Below are 25374 nucleotides of genomic sequence, written 5' to 3' on the forward strand. Positions count from 1 at the left end.
TCTATGTTATGTGAACTACTACATAAAAAAAAAAAAATCTCTGGACTTTTATTTATGCTTAAACTTCATCATTTCCATGGTACATCATGTCTTGGAATGCTCTACATCAGAATACTCAGTATAAAACCAGGAAACTGATGCCTGAGACACAGGCAGGTTTTAGATGGCAGAGAGCACACCCTGGAGTGCTTAAGCAGCTCCAGCCCTGCACGGCAGCTTAAAAGGCAACTATCCTTGTGCTTCCTTTACTTGTCTGACCTAGCATATTCCCTACTGTTGAACACCAAACTCTGTAGCTCCCTATAAAGATCTGGGAATCAAAGATATATGTCCCTTCTCTAAGCATTTTTTACATTTGTCCTTTACATTGGCAACCTTCAAACCTGGACCAGCACTTTGTTGCTTAGCCCAACTCATATATATATCCAGTCTCAACATAGACATGAAAAAGCACTCAGGACCAATGTTACAAACTCATGTTTTGAAATGAAATTCATAAGTGCATGTATTGTGTGATTTTGCTGCAAAGAAGTACAGTAAATATATTTAACTGAGTGTTAAATACCTATGAGGCTCTTGGCACTGGATGGAGAGAGAGGGAAGGCAGAAGAGACAGAAAAAGGGAAAACAATAAAATATTTATTGTCTTTGTAGCTACCATAAAAGTACTTAAAGCAAAGACAGAGGCTGGGCACTGTGGCACATGCCTGTAATCTCTGCACTTTGAGAGGCCAAAGTGGGTGGATCACCTGAGGTCCGGAGTTCAAGACCAGCTTGGCCAACGTGGTGAAACCCCATATCTACTAAAAATTCAAAATTAGATGGGCATGATGTTGTGCTCCTGTAACCCCAGCTACTTGGGAGGCTGAGTCAGGAGAATCACTTGAACCTGGGAGACAGAGGCTGCAGTGAGCTGAGATGGTGCCATTGCACGTCAGCCTGGGCAAAAAGAGTGAAACTCTGTCTCAAAATTAATTAATTAATTAATTAATTCATACATAAATAAGTAAGTCAGACAGAATGAATTTTTTTTTTTTTTTTCCACCCTCAATCAAGTAAATAAAGAAACAAAAGAGCGAAGGGAGAAATTACATGGACAAGTGTTAATTAAGAAAGTTACACCAAATAAACACAGCATTTATCTTGGAGCTTCCTGGTAACCAGGAATATATGACTCTCATTTCATAACCTAGTAACATAACATGCTAACCTATCAAAGCTAAAAGAGTGTTTGCTGGAGTTTTGAGAGTAATGTCTCAGGGATGATTTTGTAGGAGAGTTGGGTAAATATTTCTAGACTGGAAATGTACTACATAATTAGGGATCTCCTCATGGGCATTTTCCCCCTTACATTATTTTAAACGAATCTTAAACTTAATTTTTTTTTTCCTGAACCATTTAGTATGAAGCTGATGAAAAGATGTCCCATAACTTGGAATAGTGACCTTGTCCTTCATAACCACAATACAGCAATCCAGGTCAGGATATTAACACTGATTCTTTACTGTCACCCAAGCCTTGGATCCCATCATGTTTCACCATTAGCCCCCTAAAATATCCTTTATAGAAATGTGATCTAGTTCACTCTCATGCCTTGCATTTAGTTGTAATATTTCTTTAGCTTCTTTCAGTATGAATTAAGTCCTAGATTTTTCCTGATTTTCCTGATGCCAACCCTTCTGAAGATTATAGGCCAGTTATTTTATGCATAAATTTGGGCATGTCTGCTGTTTCACTATTTGATTCAGGTTGTATATCTTTGGAGGGAATACCACAGAAACTATAATATTTTCATTGCATCCTACCAGCTGACTCACAATTTCCATTTGCCCTATTTCTAGTGATCATTTTAGTCATTTACTCATTGTGGTGCCTGCCAATATTCCTCCTTATCAAATTACTCTTTTCCCTTTTGTAATTATTAAGTATTCACATGCACACATGTACATGTATATTCATTTTGTGTCTATATTTGTATTACAAAACATGAATTCACATTGATCTCTCCAATTCCATTCTAATACCTTAGGGTTCATTCTAGGTTTTTCTCTTGACATATTAACTCTCTTCTATAATGAAGAGAAACTTAGCTTCCTTTTCCTTCAACACTGACTTATTTGATCTATTTCCTTGTATTTAAACAATCTTCCTTCATCACTACCACCCAACTCTCATGTGAAAATGCCCCCTTCCCCTCTCCAAGGTAGTCGGTGACAATCACAACAGAAGACTGAAAAAGTTGAATGTGTTAATATGAAACACTGAAAACTCTTCTGTGGGATACAAAACAAAATACTAAAAATCCGAAAACATTTCAGGGAATTAATAATACAATCATGTCATATTTAGGATGATGTTGGAGAACTAGAAAGGAAGAGCATTCAAATAGTGTGTGGTACATGACAAGGACTGGGGTGTCTTCAGTTATATTTTCTCTGTTGTATTCGCAAAGATGAGAGCAGAAATATTATCATTCTATTCTTCCATATCTTTTTATTGTCTCAAGTATTTCTTAATAAATAATTATTAAAATAAAAAGATGCTGGCTTGGCCTTGAGCAACTGTTTAACGGTCATTGTTGCCCCCAAAGTTCATCAGCTTATCTCCACATTGATGAAGAAGGGATGTGACTGAGAGTAGTGCAGAGTTAGAAGCAGTGTGAAGTAGTTGCCAAAAAGATGGGATACAGAATCAGGTGTGTCAACTATTTTTATGTAATTAAAAAATAGTTTCATCTAGCACAACCACATTTTCTTGAGGGGTTGATATCAAATTAGCTGTTTCAGTGTCCACTCCACTAAAGAATTCTAGGAGAAAGCATCGAGGAAGTAAATTTTATTACTGTTACTATTACTAGCACTATTTTATGATGCTATATGGCTAAATGATAGTATCATTTTCCCTTTAGCTCCAAATACTACATAGAATCTAATGATTGTATAGACGTTATAGACAATATTTTTCTACCTTGTTCAACTATCAAATGATTGCACCCTATCTTACAATAACATTTAAATTTTTTTATTTTTGTTTACAGTAAACCATTAATTATTACCATTATTAACTATTATTATTTTAAAATGAGAATACTAATAGTAAAAGAAATCTGACAGGTTGTCTTTAACATAAGACATGTCATAAAATGTACTTAGCCATTAGTAAGTAATTAACATTCAGTCACTTGTAGACATATGCTAGTAACAATATCGAAAACTAATTTAAGCTCTTATTTATTAATGAATTATACATAACTATTTTCACTTTTCTCTAGATGTGAATAATCAGAGACCGTCAATTGCTTTAAAAATTAATGCTATATCCATAAATAATAAAAAAGCAATATAAAGATCTCAACCACTATAAATATTAAATGTTACATTATATATAATAATAGCCATTCTGCCTAAGTAATATATTTTAGAGCTCAAGTAACATTTAATTTATGTTATAAAACTATAGCTATAAATAAACTATTGCTGTAGTTATAAACTATAGTTATCAATAAAAATGTAAAATAATCTAGCACCTAATAATGTTAAACAATAAACAGTGAAACAAAACTCACACACATGCATTTGCATAGACATACAGACACACACAGATACACGGAGAGACACATATACATACACATACACACAAAGCCGAAAATCCTACTTGACCTTAGAAAGAAATTTTCCATTTTTCTGTAGTACTTTGTATATTTTTCAAAGTAGAATGCTAATATTCTTTTCTTGCAGAAATAAAAATAGAAAGCCATAGAAAATTAAACAAAACGTGCTTATGACCTCATAAATCCATTTAAATTTATTCCTCATTTCTAAGTGATATGTTTGTGGATCTTTCTTTCAAAATTCAACCAGAGCGAGATGGCAAGAAGAACATGGAGAATGTGCTTTGTCTATCAATAAGTGGTAAAACTAGGTGTTGTCTTTAGTTCTGGTGACTCTCAGTCTTTTTGCTAACTATTATAATATATTGTGACTTGTGGCTAAATGTTATCACTACAGCGTTCTTCAATTACAATAACTCCATCTCCACAGTCTAGGGGAAAACTGAAACAAGACAACAACAAAGTATTCCTCCCCCTGGTTCATCAGTTTTCTCTAGAGCCACTAGTCCTGAGTGTTTTATCTAAACATGTCTGACTTACGCCTCTTGTCCTTTACCCCTCTTGCCTGTGCCATTGATAGAAAAGAGCATTTTTCGTGATTTTCTAGTGACACCTCTTTAGAAGGTACATCCACACTTTTTAAGCACTAGTATTTCCTCGCTCTTCCTAAAATCTATTAACCATCACATATTGTAAACGTGTGTTACATGTAAAATCTATTAACCACTACATATTGTATCCTCTCAGTATATGGAATGCAAAGAAAACCCTACGTCACGCCATTATGTTTATTTTCCTACAAAGAAAGGCATTTGCAGAGTTTACCAGGATCAGTATCCTAAATTTATCAGGCCAAGCAATCTGAAGTTCCCGTGTGTTAATTCCAAAAAGAGATGTACTAGTGACACCATCACAAAGCAATGTTGTAATAGGGAAAACCCCATGAGTCTCACAAACATTAATACTCGAACTAAACTGAGGCATGAATGTTAACTCATTGTGCAGTTTTGACCAATATATTCACTTAGTTTCCTCATCTGAGTTATGAGAAACTTAGGCAAGATTATTTTATCCATTTTGAAGTGGCAATCAATTCCGTGAGAGCAAACACACTGTATTTAATTGAAAATACTTATACTTAGAATCATATGCCTGAAATATAAGCATTAATGTTTTACACTACAGCATCTGCTTGCAAACAGGTTTCCAAATGTTATCCCAAAGCCAGGAAATTTGAGCACTTGGCTTTAAAAATTTTGTTTAATAAATAAGTGAAATCTTTTTTTTTTCAATTTTTCAAAGAAAGAAGTTTCTCATTTTGTGGCAAAAACATGAAAACATCTATGCAAACTTTTATAAAAAGGAGATCACATTGCATATTTTGCTCCGTATTTTCAAACAGTGGTTGAAATGATTTTGCTAGAGCAGTGTGTTTAAAAAAGATGAAGATACTCATGGATTAGAGAAATATAGCTATTTGATAGGAAATATAGAATATATACATAAGCATGTTCTAAAATAATTCCCCTATTTGAATATATTTCTTTTAACAGGCTGGACCAAAAGTTTACTCCATAGGTCAAAGTTTATGCTAATATAAACCCATATAGCAAGGCTAATTTATAGAGAAATCGAATATTATATTATAATTTAGACAATACTCTAAGCAACCAGAAGAGTTGAAGAGTGGAAATAACATTTCTTCTTACCATAGTTTATAAACAAATTTTACGTAACATTCAAAATGTGACTATGAGCCTGGACCATAAAAAGTAAAAAAAAATGCAGAATCTACTACTAGAAAAGGAAATGACTGAAATGTCATAATAATTAAGATTTTAGCCAGGTATTTTGGTTGTTTATGAGAGAATAAGATCATTTTTCATCTCATTCTATTTTGTTTTTAATATTAGCATCTTCAAAAAATTCTGGCTAAACATAATGTGTGCTTAACAGATTAAAATTGGAATAAAATATTTAAAAACCAAGAATGCATTCACAGATACCATTTGTTGTCAGCAATAATATTTATAATAAATAAAATATAAATTTACAAAATATTAAACACCAGTCAATAGCAATTCATTGAGCATCCCTTGTCCATTATGATAAGCAATTTATACTTTACTTCACATTCATAAAAAAGAAAGCTGCTGTTAATTTTATACCCTAGATTTCATGCACAATTTTGTCCATTTACATACTTTTAATATTGCTTAGTACAGCATTAATCAAGCCACATGTCAAATAGGCCTTAGGGTAGAATCATCAAAATCAGATTTTGACCATTCCATGATATTTTATTTTGATTAAAATGAGCATTTAAGACTGCTTAAAAATGGAAAAATTTTTTGCAAATCTCTAACTTCCAGGAGGTATAATCAAATGAGGGTAATTTGAACATTTTGTTCTGATGATAGAAGGACTTAGAAACTTATTGCATGTTTATGTTTGTCTAGAAGTACACAGTTGTCAGGGTGCAATGCTTACTACTAGCTAGTCTAGACCTACTTACCTTTTATCCTTTAACTTTATGACTCTTTTGCTTGGGCTCCTAATTAAGAATAAAAATCTATCTTGTTAATGAATCTTAAGTGATATTTTTGTTAGTCATGGCTCAATACTTTGTACTTACTCAAATAAAACCAATAAACCAGGGAATAATATGATGTTTGATAAAATGAGAAATGATAATTTTATTTTATTTTATATTCTTATTTTTTATTCTATACTTTTTGCAATGCATTCACATGCCTATTGATCTTTACAATGGAACAAACTATATAAGTTGACATAGAAATATTATCTATCTATCTATCTACCTGCCTACCTATTCATTCAATGTCACTAGTGCTGGAAGAAAAATACTATCCAAAACTTGCCATAAATAAGACAATAAAAAAGTAGATATGAAAACAAGAACATATTAAATAAATTGATCCATGAGATAAATAAGTGTAAATAGGAATATCTTGCCCAATTTAAAGTTTGAGATACAAAAAAAGTAAAAGACTGAAAAACATGTATAGATTAGATTACTATTTTATATTTATAATAATAACAGCAAATATTGGTAGCAAATATTTGATTTTTTTACCTGAATGAAAATATTTTAAAAATATATTCTTTTAAAAAATTTCATCAGAATCTTTACATTTCATCAGTAAAATGAAAATGAAAACCAATTTCCATGGAAAATATCATAAGGAATTGGCAGTTGTGTATAAGTACATAAAACATACTAAATTTGTCAATTATCCAGATCAAACATATTACCATAAGACAAAGACAGATTGTGTCTCAAATAAGCGGAAATATGTAACTGGATATGCTTATAGGAACAACATACAATCATATAAAATATTTAAAAAAATACGTTTGTGTCTAAAACACAGTAGTTACTTAAAAGTGTATCCACATATTTTCTTATAATATTAAAATGACACCTATGGACATATTTTTGTTAGATAACACCACTTAAAAAGTTATGTTTTAGAATACAATTATTATGACACAGAACAATGTGCAATGGTATGTATAATTTTTGTTTAATTATATCTGTAAATGATATTTTTATTAATGAATGCCTTTGAGCTGGTAACATTAAGGAAAAAGACTCAATTTAAACAACTCCCTCTAATACTTCTATACATGTTTTTCTATTTGAATATAGCCAATAAACCTCTTTTATTGAAAAACATTTTCATACACTATTGAAATTAGCACAAAAGCAAGTGAAATGAAAGAAGGTCAAAGCTAGGTAAAAAGTAGATAGAAATGTCAGAATGAAAAGTTAAAAAATTCAAAGTTGACCGTAGTGCTAGTACAAACAAGAGGAGATGTAATTAATGTGCTTGATGTAATTTAGCATTATGAGAAAAGTTGTAGAATCATTTCATCAAACACAATGTTATTTAATTATCGGAACAGTAAGACATTTTCCCCCAAGACACTGCATTTAATATGCCTCTACCAAATAAAGGCTGTCATATCTATTCTAGCTCCTATAAATTTTCCTAATCTCTTTCATATGTTTTACCCTTGAATTTTCTCCCTTTCTCTCCTTGCTTCTACATTTCTGCTACGTGACTGCTAATTAAAATGAACCTAACTCAAGGTAGATTTCCTTAAAAAGGGGGACGGGGTTGTTCAAAGGAGGACTTGTGCTGGAGAATCAAACTAATAGAAGTCTTAAGGTCTGAAGCATTCAGATTAAAATAAGCCCCTTGAAATATATCAGTCTGTATTCCCAAAATTACTTCTTTTAATGAAGTGTGCTGCTTCATGGTCACTTGTATTGTGTATTAATGAACTCAGTCAACTACATGCTTTTTTTAAAGATTAGTAAAGTTTTAAATTGCCATGGTGGTTATTTAAATGTAGACACACATTGTGCCTACACATTTTATAGTAAATGTTATACAACAGAAATTGCATAATTAAAGAAAGAGCAAATTCAATGGTTATATTTTGTTATTTATGTTATCATTGGCTTGTCTGGATGTGACTATCTTCTTTTTAATAAAGCTATTAAAATAATCCATATCTTCTATAGCATAGTCAGAGGTCAATATGTTTGATGAAATCTTATAATATTCAGTATCAAGATCAGTCAAGTCTTGACATAATAGCATATTTAGTCAGGATAATGTTGACAGAACAAAAATATGCAAATGGAACATTAACTCATGAGTATGACAACTGTTTACTTTCTTATATTCATATTTGGCAGTACCTATATGATATTTATACATATTTGGACTGTGTATACTCTTATTTTTTGTATACATATAGCTCAACTCAAATAAATTCAATGTGTAAAAGACAAATTTTTGACCCTTAATTATTTCAAGAAATATTTATCAAGTACCTAATTTGTGGTCAGATAATGCTAGGCACTGTAAGTAAAAAGAGGAAAAAAGACAGACAATTCCTGATGGTATGAGCTTCCTGGGATTGCTGTAGCCAATCACCACAAACTAGGCAGCTTAAAAATACAAAAGTTTATGCTTCCATAGTTCAGGAGACCAGAAATCTGAAATCAAGGTGTTGGCAGGGATGCACTACCTTTGGAAATTCTATTAGAGAATCCTTCCTTGCCTCTTCGAGCTCTGGTGGTTGTTGGCATTTCTTGAGTTCTTTGGCTTGTGGCCACATCACTCTAATTCCTGCCTTCATCTGCACATTGCCTTCTCCTTGGTATCTGTCTCACTTAGGGCTGCATCATTGTAATCTTTGTCTCTGTCTTCATATCTTATCTACATTTTCTGTCTGTGTCTTTTAATCTGTGCATCAAATTCCCCAGTATGTCTTTTATAAGAAGATTTGTGATTGAATTTAGGACCCATAATTTAGGGCAGATAATCTAGAATGACCTCTGCATTTTAAGACCTTCAAATTAATTACATTTGCAATAATCATTTTTCCAAATAAGGCAATACTCACAGGTTTCAGGGATTGGTACCTGAGTGTGTCTTCTTAGGTGCCACCATCCTACCCACTACTATGTTTAAGAAACTTGCTGATTAATAGAGAATAAACTATCTAAAGAGGTAGTTGATATTCAGACCGATAAGTACCATTATAAGCGCAGAAAAAGAAGATCTAACATCAAACTCTTGTATCTAATGCAAACATGGGAGATCAGGAAAGTTTCCCAGAGACCGCTTGATGAAAACTAGAAATTAACCAGGCAAAACTGCAGAGAACATATGTTCAAATTCCAGGGGAAAAAAAGTATGATACTCTCAGGAAACTAAAAGAAGCTCAAAATAGTTGAGGCTTAGGGAGACTTGGTAACGAAATAGTGATCAATAGGATGTGGGTGCATATCAAGAAGACTCGGGGTAAGCTGTATTAAAGAAACCAAGCTTTTATCTGAAGGTGTAAGAGTCCAATAAAGAGATTTAAGAATGGAGTAGCCCGCTCAGTTAAGCACCTTGGATAAACAGCTCTGGCTGCTGTGAGGGTGAACTTGAGAGCAAGCTGGAGGCAGAGTATCCTTCTGAGGGTGTCTCACAGAACTCCAGGAAAGTTTTTAAGGTGATCCCAACTAGGACACTGGCGAGGGGTATAAAGAGATGTGGATGAATTCAAGAGAGACACTGTAGGAAGTACTGCTAGTACAGATGACCCCTGAAAAATGCTGGGGCTAGGGGAATTGACCCCTTGTGCACTCAAAAATCTGCAGAAGTTGCGGTAAGCAGAGATTGAGCCACTGCACTCCAGCCTGGGTGACGGAGGGAGACTCCATCTAATAAACAAACAAAAAAGGCATGAGGAAAAGACATGTAGTATACTGCATTGTATTTATCAATACCATACGTTTATTTCATTTGTTTATAAGATGAATTTTCTGAAATGGCAGGCAACTGCAGCTGTGGACTTCCATCTGTGGTACACATCAAACAATTCTACTTTGTCTTGTAATGTCATGACTCTCTTCTGCTTCTTGGAAGTACTTCCAGCATCACCAGTGGCAATTTGGGTCCCATGGTGCTATTCATGGTTATGGTTTTTGCACTAAACATGACCAGAAATATGACAGAATTGTGATATCATGTTTTACTGAGATAACAATTTACTAGACAGATGAACTGCTCACTTCTCCAAGTGATTAGCATCACACAGTGTTTTAAGCAGATGCTCCTGATACTTGAACTCACTGTAATAGCACAAGGAGTGGCCATGAAATTACTGCAGTAGTATAGTATATATAACAGTTAATTTCAAGCAATTATAATCCAATACTGCATCTTTATATTTGTTTACATTTCTTTTGATTGTGAATGGTGCCAGGTATGGTCTGTAAATGTATTATAACTTGTGATAATTTTTTTTCACTTTTTATAATAGATTTCTGTGTATTTTTATGGTAGCACATGAAATAGACTATCACCTACATATATTTTATGCATTCATAACATAACTTTTTTATACTACCAGAGTACATGGTTTATCTGCAAATTTTTTTTCAAATTTTCTGAAAATCTCCAAAACAAGTCCAATGTATTTATTGAAAAAAATCCACATATAAGTGTACTCATGCAGTTCAAACCTGTGGTTAAACCTATGCAGTTGCAGGTCAACTATACTTAGCATTCAATTGAATCTGAGAGTAAAGATAATGAAAGTAACAAAGACAGTGATCAACTTTCAGCTTGAAAGCTGGAATAGTAGCCAGGTTACTTCTTTAAATAAGATAAGATACAGAGAAGGAGGAAAGGTATAGAGAATGAAAGCAATTTAATTTCAGACTTCCAACATTTAAAATATCTGTTTCTAGATTTTAGCTTCATATGTGGTTCATGTTGCAAGGAGGGAAATTTGGATTAGAGAAAATAATCTAGGAGTCACCAACCTAAATGTGATAAGTGCAATTCTGAAGGCCTGTGAGCGATGCTCCCAGGGAAAGTGCCGAACAAAAAGTAATTGTACAAATCTCTGTGAAATTACATAATTCAAACTTAAAGCTGTTGGAACTTCAAATTTTCTGAGCCTTGAGAAGAGTGTGACTATGTGCCCTGAGTCACAGAGCATGCAGTTGCAACTTCTACCTTTTGCCTATAAATAATTAAGACCAAACAGTGGCAGCCACAAGATCCACTTAGATCATTGCCTCTATTCACAGAGTAATAAAGTAATCTTCCTTGTAATGTAGCAGTCTGTAACCAATCAAACAGCTGTGGCATATGCACCAGTCTTATATGACAAATGTAATGCTGTTGGACTTTTTTTTTTTTTATCTCTGCCTATATAAAGCGTAGTCTTAACTTTTCCACTTTGGAACACTGATTCCATTCATTTGGAGTCCATGTTTCCAGGTGGCTGTTCTCAAGTTTTGCATTTGAATCAACTCTATACTTAATAGTTTCTGAATCTCATGATTTAAGGTTGAAACTCCCGATGAGCATATTTTTAGGAAAAGAACACAAGTAGGAGTCTCTAAAGGACACTGGTAAATGTACATGAGTATGGGTGTTGGTTGGGAATGGCAGTGAAAACAGAAGAATTAAAATAGGGGTGTGCACCGAGAAGCCTGAATTACCAGCACACATCACTCTATGTTTTCCTGTTCCACTCTCTTTTCTGTTTTCCAAAAGCTGTTTCTCCAACCCCTTCTCCCCTCAAATCTCCCCCCTCACCACCTCTTCTCAGATGAAGAAGATTGTTTTCGGTAGGAGTGTTAATCTAATTTCTAACAAGTAACACGACTAATGATATGCAGCTTTGAAACAACTACTTAGAGACTGCTGATGGTATTGGCGAAAGGGGTTAATGTACATTAGCAGGAGTCAGATTCAGCCTGAGGTGGGTAGAAATGGAAAGTCAGGAATGGCTCCCCTAACCCCTCCAATAGTGGGAGAAACCTCAGCATGTTTCAATATTATTGTGAGGGATGTTTTGAGAGGAAAAGGCTGAAAATAAATGAATGAGAAGAAAAACAAAATATGTGGACGTTCCTAAAGAAAGTTGTGATTCATAGTCTGGATAGAGGTTCCATATTTATCTTAAAGCTAGGGATGTTTTTCCATAGTAACAGGAGGCAAGTAGAGAATTGGGAAAACACCCATGCAAATGGCAGTGCTTTCTGGTTTGATGACATGAGTCGTGGTTCTCCCCAAATGAAAATCCTATACTCACAGTGAAGAATGAAGGAAGGCTACCTGCTAAGCATGATAAAAGAGGTGGTGGCACGGGAGATTTGAAGAGAGAAAGAAGACTGGAAAAAGCAGTTTCCGAAAACGAGGAAGAGAGCTGAATAGGAAAATGTAGAATGATTCTTTTCAGGTAGTTTATGTTTCACTGTGCCAGTTTATACTTTTAACTTATGAAAGATTGTCTCTGTTAAGGTGACACAACTAAGCTATATTTACTTTCTGATTGTATAGTTTGGAATAAAGTAACAGGTTCCAGCATTACAAACAAACCAGTGACAACAAAGAGCATCAGTAGAAGCCTTGAGCTAAAAAATATTTCTCACATCACACACATTGTAACAGTTGGAAATACGGTTATGCTCAACAGAATGTTTTTTATGATGCAAAAGATTCCAGTTTTTGAAGTGTCTCAGCTTTCATCTATTCATTGGGCTAATAATTGATCAAATCAATCCTATGTGAAACTTGTCTTTTAAAGGAAAAGGAGGAAAAGAGAAGGCTCTAAGAAGCCGAGAAGAGGAGAGAAGAGGTGTAAAGTGATAGAGTTGCTTGTGTTTCTGCATTTTTTTTGAACTCTATCTACTGGTTTCCCTGATGCTTATTTTCCTCTCTGTATTTCATACATTAGAACTCAAGATCTTTGTCTTGGAATGCCAAGGATCTTCCAAAAAATGTAATTTCCTTTGGCTTGTGAAAGAAAAGTTAAAAGTTTCTATGTAAGTGAAGAGGGGGGACAATTTCGTTACGTAGTTGTTAATCTGACACCATTCTGCTAGGCTATCTAAAAAATGGTAAAATTCACTCGGCTAGGGAACAGAAGCATTTTTATCTTCCCCCACCACTTAGTTTTACACAGCTTTCCATTCCCCTGTCTTTCTGGCCAGCTGGCTTCTTGGAAGCACTAGAAGAGGGCGTGAGAAAGCACTTCCTTCATCAAGTTACTCAACTGTGGTCTCCAACCGCATCATTCTTCATTTTTCCAATTCTACCTGACTGTTGGATGCAACCAAAGCAACAACCTTAAAACTCAAGTTAGATGAAATAATGAAGTATTCAGCCCTAAAGACATTCTTCTATAATTGTCTTTGGCAACTAGACTGATTTAATGACACAATTTTAAAAAGATTGTTTTTTCCCTGAGGGCAGAATACATGTTCAGAAATTAACACCATGTAGTGGGAACAGAACTAAAAATACGAGGGGAAAGGTCATCAAAATAGCATTCGTTGCTGATTGCATATTCTGGGAAGAGCTACATTCTCTGTTGAAATCTAGTTTGCTTCTGACATGTGGGACCACATGCGACCTTACTTCAAGTTACAAAATTTTTTAAAATAAGTGCCATATTATTTTCTGTATGATCAACTCAAGAATTTAAAAAGTGAAAGAAGAAGTTAAACATGATTCAAACACTTTTAAAAACTACTTTAAAAATACAAAAATATCAAGAGGCATTGATGGATCTAGAAACAAAAAATAAAAATAAAAATGCAAAAGTGTATCCAAAACGGGAATCATATTCATGATGGTTCATGAAAGAAAGTGTGTGGGAACATGTTTTTTCTCTTTTTCCAATCTTAACTTTCTAGAATTCTAACAAGTAATAATAGGAACATGCTTTTTCTCTTTTTCCAATCGTAATTTTCTAGAATTCTAACAAGTAATAAAAGATAACATTTTAAATAGATTAACATGTACAATCCAGTTTTCTAAGCATTTTATGCAGATTAACTTATTAAAGCTTTATACCAGCTAAATCCAGTAGACACTCTTTTTATACTCTTTTTAGAAATGAGAAATCTAAGACACAGGGAAGATAAGTAACTTGATCAAGGTCTTTGCGTAGTTAAATAATGGAACTGGAGCTAACACCAGGGAATCTGGAGCTAGTGTCCATGCCCTTCACCACTGTGCATATTGACTTTCATAGTTAAGTGATTATATCAATTCTTGTGTTGCAATGATCTAAGATATTTCCGATGTAGTTGTAGTATATGGTGAACTTTATATAATCTCAATAGTTGACACTGATAGAAAAATTCCTGTACTACCCTCACAAGTTTTTTTAATCTCTTTGTATTTGTAATATAAGATAGTACTATTTTATATATATATATATATATAATGGATTTGTGTTGAGGACATAAGAGCAGTTTAATACAGTGTCAGAGAAATGTTAGAAGCTCAATAAATGTGACCTTAAAGTTTATTAATGTGTAGACTTTTATTTTTACTTTTATTATAATCAGTTTATCCTTTTACTATTAATATATTATCTTAGTATTTTTGGCAACTGAATATTAGTTGCAGTAAGTACCACCACCCACCCATCTATCCCCACCTACTATATTATACTTAAGTACACTCTTGCTTGTTGATTTGTTTGTTTCCTTCACACTGTGTGTCTGGTCATCAGCATTTATGTTGACAGGTAGCTTGCTTACTTACTGACAAGGTGGCTGTATGGTTTCCTGACATCTCCTTTCAGTACTATAGCCTTCAATCTTTTTCATAAGATTATATAAACTATAATAAATATCTGATTACCCATCTGTCATCTTTCTGGCTAAGACATCTATTATATATATATATGTGTGTGTGTGTATATATACATATATAATATATATATATATATTTTACAGTGTATAGGCTATTTCAGAAATTTTTAATTACTTGTCTAAAGTAGTAAGATATCTGCCTGGGAAAAAAATCTCAGACATTCCTGCCAGGAGAAACATTCAAACTATTAAAAGCATAGACTCTAAATTTACCTTTTAGATAATAACCATTGCTGCTTCTCTTTTTGCTTTATTTCAGTTGACTACCTCCATCCTCCTTGAGACTGTCCCCTTAATCTCTCACGGCATCAGCCTTCTTCTGACTTGTATCTTACCAACCAGGGTCCCACATCGAGCCATTTACATCAATGCTGACCTCACCAGTATCCTTTATCCATCTTAAAAATATAAGATATTTTAGTTAAATATTTAGTCTTACCATTTAATCTAGTATAATTTTGTTTAAATTTATTTATTTTTATTTTTTTATTTTTTTTGAGTCGGAGTCTCGCTCTGTCACCCAAGCTGGAGTGCTGTGGCCGGATCTCAGCTCACTGCAAGCTCCGCCTCCTGGGTTCACGCCATTCTCCTGCCTCAGCCTCCCGAGTAGCTGGGACTACAGGCGCCCGCCACCTCGCCCGGCTAGTTTTTTGTAGTTTTTAGTAGAGACGGGGTTTCACCGTGTTAGCCAGGATGGTCTCGATCTCCTGACCTCGTGATCCGCCCGTCTCGGCCTCCCAAAGTGCTGGGATTACAGGCTTGAGCCACCGCGCCCGGCCTTAATTTTGTTTAAATTTCTATAATTGTGTGTAACTATAATCAAGAGAATACCAGGAACGAATTATTCAAGCCTAATGACCTTTTGAAACCCTTAAACAATGTGGCTGTTAACATTGCCAATTAGTTTCTCTTTCTATAAATCCAGAGCTCATGGACTCAAATTCTGTCTTTGTGCCTTCCTCACTTGTGAATTCAGTAATACAGAAGAGCTTCTCAATGAATTTGGGGGATGATTAAATACTAAAGATACAGAGGACTTAGAGTGGAACCAACTACAAACATCACACAATAACTTACATATTTTTTACCTCTTCTAAACTCTAAATGATTTGAGCATGTATTTATTGTAAAGCCATGTAATCCAGCCTTATATTAAAGTGCGTATTTGCCTTTCTTAACTAATAGATTCTAAGTTAATTGAAAACAGATTTATGGTTTCATTGCTTATTTCCCTCAGGATCTATCCCAGTGTGGTGCATGTACTGCATATCCAAAAAAATATTGTATCAACAATAAAAGAAAAATTGATAGTAGTAGGTTTTATATATTTTATTATATATTTATTAGGTGCACACAATATTTAAGATTATTTACTACCTTCAAATGGATGTTCTAAAAAGTCAAGAAGGTATAGATTGCTATTCATAAAGCTTCCCTCATTATTTACTATGTACCAAGCAATTTAAACATGTAATCCAATTATTTCTCTTAGCTACCCTATTATGAGGTAATTTTTGTGTTTCCATGTATGGGACTGAGGTTTAAACATGTTAAATAGCATGCCCACAATTACATACTTCTGTAAGGGAATGAGGCCAACATACGAACTTGAAGTATCTGAACTCTCCTTTGCTTAAGGCAAACCCTGTGTAATTTTTATAAGAAGAACTGCCACAATGCAATATGTTTTATCTGTCCTCTAACTCTACTGAAAAAAATGCTAACTCCCTAAAGTAGCTGAATGATTTTGAGAGTTTTTATTCCACTTTTTCACTTTTTTTCTCCTGAATAATCGAGTCAAACTCATGACCAAGATTTAAACAGCAACAACAAAAGTAGTTCTCAGTTTCTTGCCTGTAATTAGTAAGAAGAAGAAAAAAAATGCTTATATGTGAGTCATGGGCTTTATTTTTATAGGAAATGAGAGTAGTCACTACAAAGAAATATTTCTTCTCTTTTTTCTTTTTTTTATTAAAAACTTCAACTTTTGGATAGTTTTCAACACAATATATCAAGAACTAGTTTTAGTAATTTTTGTAATAAACAATAATATAAAAAACAAATTACACTTATCAACTTATCCTTAAGCATGAAATCCAAAATGTTAAGAAAAATGTCCTTTTAGTTTCTAAAACTCTATTGACTTATTCAACAGTCCTCCCTACTAGATTCAACACATCAGTGACATTGGTCTGCTGTGCTCTCTTGACAATGTCTCTAAAAGAGAAGCCATCTGTAAATATTAAACAAACACTAATTACCTTAGTAAAGGCAATGATTGTTTATAAACACTTGTGTGTAATAACAAAATATGTATCCGTTAAGCCTCCTTACACGCTGTTAAAGATGCTAAGCATTTAATCCTCATTATAACATTACGAAAAAGGTATTATCACCTTCATTTTATTAATAAGAAAACTGATCTAGGGAAGATCCATAAGTTCTTAAATGTCACAACGTACTAAGCCAGAATTTGTAAGCCCAAATAATTTGATTCTAGAGACTACATGCTGACCTACTAAAAAAGAACAAGACTCAGTACTACAGAAATTCTGGTATTTCTCCTTAAGTTCAGTTGGATTTTCCAGCTGGGGAGACATGTCAGAAACAAGGGCAAAGGGTTGGGAGTGGGGGCTCATGCTTGCAATCCCAGCACTGTGGGAGGTTGAAGTGGGGGGAATCTCTTGACACCAGGAGTTGGAGACCAGCCTGGGTAACATAGTGAAATCCCGTCTCTACAAAAAAAAATTTAAAAAGTTATCCAGGTATCATGGTGCCCGCCTGTGTCCCAGCTACTTGGAAGGCTGAGGCAGGAGGACTGCTTGAGCCGAGGAGGGTGAGGCTGCAGTGAGCTACAATTGCACCACTACACTCTAGTCAGGGTAACAGAGTGAGACCTTGTCTTGTGGAAAAATAAATAAATATATGAGGGAAAAGGAAAGGCCACCTACTAAAACTTAGGTGGCATACTTAACAATTTGGTCATTTTTAATATAATGGAAACATTCAAAACTATTTATAATTTTCTCCAGATTTCTAGATTTCAAGTATTGAAATCATAGTCCATGAATATTTGAATACTTGAAATAATTCAAAATTAGCCTTCTTAGTCCTTATTGAGAAACCACCAGTCCTTAAGACAGGTGGTAGCTATTATCTTGCTCTATAACAAGCAGAATTGTGTTAATTATATTACACTATAACAGTGACTCTCCTATTTATAATCTGTGCCATACTAACAGGCTAAATACTCATTGTGAGTTTCACACTTGCTAAGTAGATGTAAGCACTTCTAGAGATGGATGCATTTTCTTTATCTTTCTGCATACTTTTCTAGAATAATTCATTTCAATGGTGCTTTAGATTCTCCTAACTACCTATTGTGGATTCAAAGCAATGGAAAAAACAAAAAGGTATGAAAGTTAAAAATATTGCAGAAAACAAAACAGTTGGGTGGATTTCATTTTTCTTTATAAGTGAAACTATGCATATGGGTATATGTGTATGTGTATGTCTGTTGCTAAATGAATTAATAAAACGAATACATTTTATTTGATGGTACCAATAACTCAGTTCACATCTTTTTGCCCTACCACACTGGAAGCAAAAAACTTGGTGGAAACATTGATGTGCTTTACCTTGAATTCATCATTAACCCTAAATATACCTTTATTTGTTCACCCTCTTTCTGATGCCATTTTGCTTGTTAAGCAGTGACAGACATCAATACATTAGTGAGGAAAGTTAGAGTTAATGATGCCTTCAAGTTTTGTGAATGCTTGTCCTTCTTTACAACCTTTAAATGAACCCTATATAGATATATTTTTGTGTCTATCTAAATACATATTTCCATAGCACACAGGTTTGTTATTTCTTGTTTTTTGCTGTCCATTCAAGCATTACAATTACATTTTGAGATAATTTAGAAATCATTAGCTGTAGAGTGAGGTGATAAGGAGAGCAAGTTTAGGACAGTACGTCTTTAATGTCATCTTCAGAACCTTCTATTTCTTTGCACATTTGCACCTTTGTTAAGTAACAGTAATTTTGTAAACAAATACAATTATGAGCAAAAGAAAAGAACATGGTCTCCTTAGATGGTTTGAAAGATCTGAAGTTTCCAGAGTGAAAACTCTTCCCCATAAGCAAGCCAATCAAGGGAGAAATGGGAATGCATGATGCACCAAACATATCTAAGTCTGATTCTATATTCCACTTACATCTTGTGATGCCTTCTCGTAATTTTAAGCTTTATCTCCTCCTGTAATGTTCTTGCTGATGTCCCTTAGCTTGTCTTTCATTTGTGTAAAAATGTTGCAAGGAGAGACATGGCTGCAAACTTTCTAAGGGTTGTCATGGCTACTCCTGGCAAACAAACAAAAAAATTCAATCCTTTCTTCTACACCACTTAAATCACTCAACCTTTCTCACCCTTTTCCTATATATTCCAACTTGATTTGGCTCCTTTTATAGGAAAAACTTATAGGAAGCTAATTGATTCAGCACAGCTTGTCCAACTCAGAAATGAACAGAGGGGAAAAAATCATCTTTCTTTTTTTGTTACCGGATTGTGAACAGAAGACTGTTTTACACTCTGTCTCCCATGGGGCAATGTGATGAACTAATCATGTAGTGATCTACCAGGTCACAGCAAATAATTAAGATACTTGTTACAGTGTTCCGTGTAGTGCCACCCTGTAGTGATTCTGAATGGATTTTCCATAAATTCAAGAAAAGGTCCTTTCAAACCCTAATTTCAAATCTACATCTTAGCTAATTAAGAACACTGTGGCTCAAACTAATGTGTCATTTCACATCTAGTGTATTGATAACGTGCCATCCTGAGTGTAGGTGTAAAGTTTTCCTCCTGTCCTTAGCTCTTCCAAATTCTAAGGTATTTGCTGAAAAAGAAACACAGACATATTTTACAGCTTTAGTGATCAGCGTGATAAAAAATAATGCATAAGACAGTTTGCATACACTGGGCACCAATGACCTGATATTTTCATGTTATAAAACGAGTTTTAAAAGTCACTGGAAAAAAATTTTTGTTCAAAAAGAAGGCTCCCCCTGCAGTGCAGGGCTGATTAACATTAGATGAATTAGACAAAGATGCTAAGGTATCCCCTTCAGAATTTTTTTTTTTAATGGAATTAAAGTCACATATCTGTCAAGCACAGTTTACAAGTGAATCTGACAGAAACAATGCATTACCTCACAATATTTTCCATATATAGGGTGTGATCTCTCAGGACTTTATTCACCTCGTTATGTGACACGTACGAATAGCCCTACTTTAAAAAGAGAAATTCTGAAATTCAAATAAATAATAAGATTCCACAATTTCAAAGAGACATAGAGGACCTAGGCTTTTTTTTTTTTTTTTTTTAATGTGGTAGAAAATCTAGGACAAGATAAGCTTCTAAAATCATTCTGAACAGTTTTAAGGAAGTCTGTTTTAAAATTATAAGATTTGGGCCCTCATTTTTATTTCAAAAATTGCAAGATCCTCTTCATATTCTAAATATTCTTGAGTTATGTCTGTAATTAATATTATTTCCAAGTTAGTTGTTAAATTACTATAACCATTACTTTTTTGTGGAATTTGGGGTTTTTAAAAATGTATTTAGGAAAAAGTATTTGGTGCTAGGTTTTTTTCACATATTCTTGAATAAGGGATTAAGAAAAGAGAAACACAATAAGACTGGATATAGTAGCTTTGTTCTAAAGTATAGCATTATTCTATATGTCATCCTAATTCACAGCTTATGACCTAAATGTGTAAGTGGTATTTAATTCAAATACAGCTGAAACAAGAGAAGAGGAGCATTTCAAATGTTTAAACGAAAAATGAAGCTAAGCATTACTGTACAGTGATTATATAGCAATCATTCTCAGCTAGATATATTATCAATAGATTCTTTTAATATACATATATAATTCTAAATAACATAAAGGAGATACTTATTTCATCCCAATAACAGAAAAGAGACAAAATTAGGTCAATTGAAAATAACACATCACAATTATAATAATGTAACATCTAAATAAAAATTTAAAAACACTTTATAATTTTTATAAAATCGTAAAATCTCAAAAACTTCATATTTATTTCAGTGACTTGATTTCAAGTTTGCAGAGCCCAAACCATAAAAAGCTTTTAATTGCGTTGTGTTATTAAAACTGTTGTTATCGATCCTCTTTGGTTTTCTGAGAGCAAAGGAAAAAGAAAAACTTTGAAATAAATAACTTGGTAATTTTTACATCTTTGTTTCATTTTCTGCAACATAGATGCAGAAAATTTTTAAATATTAGAAAGTTATCTTACATTTATTTTTAAATGAAGGTCTAGAAAATACAAACTATTAATGTGCAATCAGAGAAAAAAATATGTTAAATATTAAATATTGTGAAAATTAATCCACGTGGTTCCCATCAGTGTTTCCTCTTTCATTTCCCTTTATTTTATTTAGTTCAGATTGCAGAATTAGTACAATTTATACTCAATACTAGATAGAAAAATTACTACTGATATGATCTGCTAAAATACAAATAATGCATATTTTAAAAGTATTAGCCATTCCATAATTTTGAATTTCCATATATTAATTTTTTCCCCTGTAACCATTTCTAATAATTAAACTATTTAAAACAGTGCAAGTTTTTCAGTTCTTATGACCACTACCACATGATACTTAGAACTAGAACCGCTGGCTGTTTTACACAGAAGTGCTGTATAAACAGTTCACTCATTCGGGCACGTGACTTGTTTGAGTAGCATCAGTACTTATTGCTGTCAATGCTTCAATCTGCACATTATCTTCACCCTCAGCATTTTGCAACTTGGAGAGAAATATGGTAATAAATGGTTTCTGGAGAACATTTAGCAATTAACCATGAAAATGTCCTTTAAAAATTAATTGCTAAATTGAAATACCATATTACCCACTAGCCCAATTATGTTTCAATTTAAAAACCTATGTGTTTAGTCACCTTGCTAACATTGAAATATATATACATTAGCTAAATATTACGTCACAATATTAAGCATGTTTGAAAAGTTGTTTTTTATTTGTTCCAATATAAATATTAATTACTTAACTCTTACTTACCCAAAACTTGCTTATTGAGGACAACATATCCTAATTTTCCTTCTAATTATAATAAATAATAGAATAAAACCAATGAGAACTGTTTCTAGTTTACAATGAATTCTATCTTCCAGTAAGTAATCAATTAATTTCTACCTTTTAAATTTTATATTTTAATCTATGAAAAGTATTAGCTTTAAAACTTTTAGGTAATATTAAAGTAGATGATTGACTTTCATTTTAAGGGCTTATTTTCTTTCCCACTTGGTTTCAAAGCCTTTGCATAGGGTTATTAAATTGGAAGGTCATACAATATCCATCAGTCTCAGTTATTTATTCTACAGTATATGAAACGTCTCTTGCCATCCCATGTCTTTTATATCCATTACTGTATTACCTGAAATTAAGTATCATTTGCATTACAGAAGAACCAGAAATAAGGAAACAGTCTTAATTATAATAATGGCAGATCAGAGAGTTAAACTGTCACAGTATTATTTTTGTGCTACTAGACAAACAATTTTCTCATTCAGGGTCAAAATTAATAGAGCCAATGTGAAAGTTGTAAGAATCTCATTAATAAAATTAATTAGTGTTTTATGTTAGCTATACCAGCAAATACTTCAGATGGTTATTGCTAATTGAATTAGCAAATTTCAAGAAAAAAATAATTTTGCCTTTCTTATTTTACCAACATAGAATGGAGATTTTACACAATAGCATATTGACTATTAAAGTTATTAAAATCCTGTTTTACATCAAAGGTTGAATGATGTAAATAAGAACAAAAAAAGTTTCACATCCAAAGTGTCCATCTTCTTTTTTTTCACTGGAATGACAAAACAGAATATACTTCAAACCAAAGTTGAATTCCTATTAGAAAGGATAATAAATATTAACAACTAAATGAAAATATGTCAACATTTATCCTCAAAATAACAATCCACAGGAAATCCTTGGACAACTCATTCTCTTTAAAGTTTAGAGACTGGTAATGACTTTTTGTCATGATGAGAAAGCAGATTACCTCTTTATATTTCACAACTAACCACTGTGCAAAAAGAAAATTAAACTTCATTAAGTATAAGAGCAAATATTTAATGGCCATTACTATATATTGCTGTTTTCCAGGAATGGACTACTTCAACATTTTCTGTGTGTGGAAAGTGCAGAGTGTTCATGGGCGATAACCCTTGAAAATAAGAATATTAATATTCCAAGGCGATGCACAGGACTAACTGAAACAGTGGTATATCAATATCATGAAGAAGGCTGCATTCTGTTGTTAAAAGTTTAATTATGTAAGCTATTTTATTTATTAATAAACAAGGAGTTCGACAACATTGATTTTCATCAACATTTTGGGAAGTCTCATTTTCATTATTATTCACTTTTTAAAATAACCCACAGTTATTTTGGTTCATGTTAAGTCATGAGGTATATACATACTAATGAGTAACATATTAAGTAGAAAGAAAACATATTATACTACATATCTTTAGTATGGGTGTTTCCAGTATGACAGCAAGCTGTTAGCAACATACTGTTATCAAGCGACTGTGAAACGGAATGAACATCCTTAATAATTCTGCCTGTGTACCCCATGGCAGCACCTTAGCAACAGGGGAGACGAAAGAGAGACTTAAGTTTCGACAGGGTAAAAAGCTGTTGCTAAGCAAAATTTACAACCAAAATACTGAAAAGTGTAGCTTGATTTTTAAAGAACCACTTCACAATCTTAATGATTTAGTTGGCCTAATTCACCCTAACATAGACTTGCATGCCAAATGGAAACCAAAAACCTATCCTTGCCACTAAACTTGCACCAAACCCACTCCTACCTCCATAGCTAAACAGTTACCTTTCATCCACCCCAAGTCAAAATCAACCTAAGACCAATGGTGAAAGATTATCTTCTTTTCTTCTTGACCTCTCTTACACTTCTTTACTAGTTGCACATGTCACGATGTTACTGGCTGCAATCTTAAAAGAGCTACTTGCTTAAACCCCAAAGTCTCTAAAGTCTTGCAATAATCAGCTTTGTCAAGACTTGGGGGGAAACCCAAGGAGATCCCACACCGGGTTTCTGGAGTTCCCGCACCAGTATCACTACCTTACCAATCCTTCTGTGATCTTTCTCTGGGTGGCACTTACCTGCTGCTCCCCGGGTTCCGCTGACTTCACCAGGTGCTTATCCTTGTACAGAGACCAGAGACCAATGTTAGGCAGGAAAATTAAAGCCACCGTGAATAGCAAAGTCATCTGCAGAAATCTCTTCTGTTTCCTCTTCATTGCAAATGGTAACAGAGAAGAAAAGTTAAAGGAGATGGCTCCCTGACTGCTTCTTGTGTTTAGTGTCAAATTCCTTTCCTCTCCCCTGCGAAGCACCAGAAACTGAGAAGCTACAAACTTTTGTTGCGTGCTCAGCACCAATCTGCAGGATTCAGAGGGAGTTGGCCATCTGCAGAACAAACGCACAATTACTTTCCCCCCAGAAAACTATGACGCAGGCATTATCTATTGGCTTGGAAATAAATGACTTGACTGAGGAAATCATTAAGCTCATTGACCTCCATTAATATAAAGCAATGGAGTAAATATGGTCGTTTCATTGACTAAAGGTAAGTTATGAAAAAGTCAACAGCATGCTAGATACTTAGGTAAATGGGAGTTTTTGTTGCTGCTGTTGTTCGCCCCCCACCCCCTTAGTGTAGGCGGGCTTGGTCGGGGTGGAGCGGGTTAGGAGAGAAACTGAGAGGAACCGGCTCAACCCCTTTAAGTGTCAGGAAGAAAAGTGTCCGCTTTTGACATTGGAACAGCGTCACCTTCCTCGTCTTCCCTGAACATCTTTTCCAGTGCTCCCCTTGGGATAACCCACCTGAACTCAAGTTCAACTCCCTCCGGAGCCAGCTTGCCTGCGGGCTCCACCGGGAGGCAGGGACTCCACCGGGATCCAGGCAGAACTCTGGTTCGGATGGAGGTCCACGAACTCCTGGACCTTCGCGCGCTGTCTACACGCTCCTCTGCAGGCAGAGGCTGGGAGCCCCGGGACCCTGGTGGAAAGGAGGCTACAGATGTCAGCGGAGTCCAGCCAGGAAGTGGTGGCGCCGCGACGTCCCTTCCTCGCGCGGTCCTAGGAATGCGATCCTCTGAGAAGTGAGCGCTCTGCCCATCAATCTCGTCCCTTCCCCCGGTGACGCTCTCACGCTCCGCTGTTCATGTTACCATTCTTTTCCGGCAACTGAACGAACCCACAGGACCATCACAAGCACCTAAAGGGCAATATTTTTAAATCTCCTCTTCTCGTAAAGGGGATGGAGGCGGAGAAACCGAAGTCTGTGCTGGGCTTGGAAGCCGGCGAGGGCGCTGCGAGGAGGAGCGGAAGGCGGAGATGCGCCGCGGCTGCACCCGGCCGCCGGCACTCCACTCCCCGGCGCCTGCCTTCCGCGGAGACG

At 34.4% G+C, this 25374-nt stretch overlaps 1 protein-coding gene across 1 annotated transcript in view; it reads right to left on the reverse strand.

The window, feature by feature from the left end:
• GALNTL6 (polypeptide N-acetylgalactosaminyltransferase-like 6) overlaps positions 1 to 25374 on the reverse strand; it is a 1244620-nt gene extending 1219246 nt beyond the window's left edge. Inside the window, exons 1-2 of the mRNA XM_011959608.1 lie at positions 24798 to 25374; positions 24074 to 24380 (exon numbers count right to left, since the gene is read on the reverse strand). Of these exons, the coding sequence (XP_011814998.1) occupies positions 24074 to 24211 (138 nt within the window). The 5' untranslated portion in view covers positions 24212 to 24380; positions 24798 to 25374. The remainder of the gene's footprint in view (positions 1 to 24073; positions 24381 to 24797) is intronic.

This window comes from Colobus angolensis, unplaced genomic scaffold (genome assembly GCF_000951035.1).
Source record: "Colobus angolensis palliatus isolate OR3802 unplaced genomic scaffold, Cang.pa_1.0 Scaffold5, whole genome shotgun sequence".
NCBI classification, from domain to species: Eukaryota; Metazoa; Chordata; class Mammalia; order Primates; family Cercopithecidae; genus Colobus; species Colobus angolensis.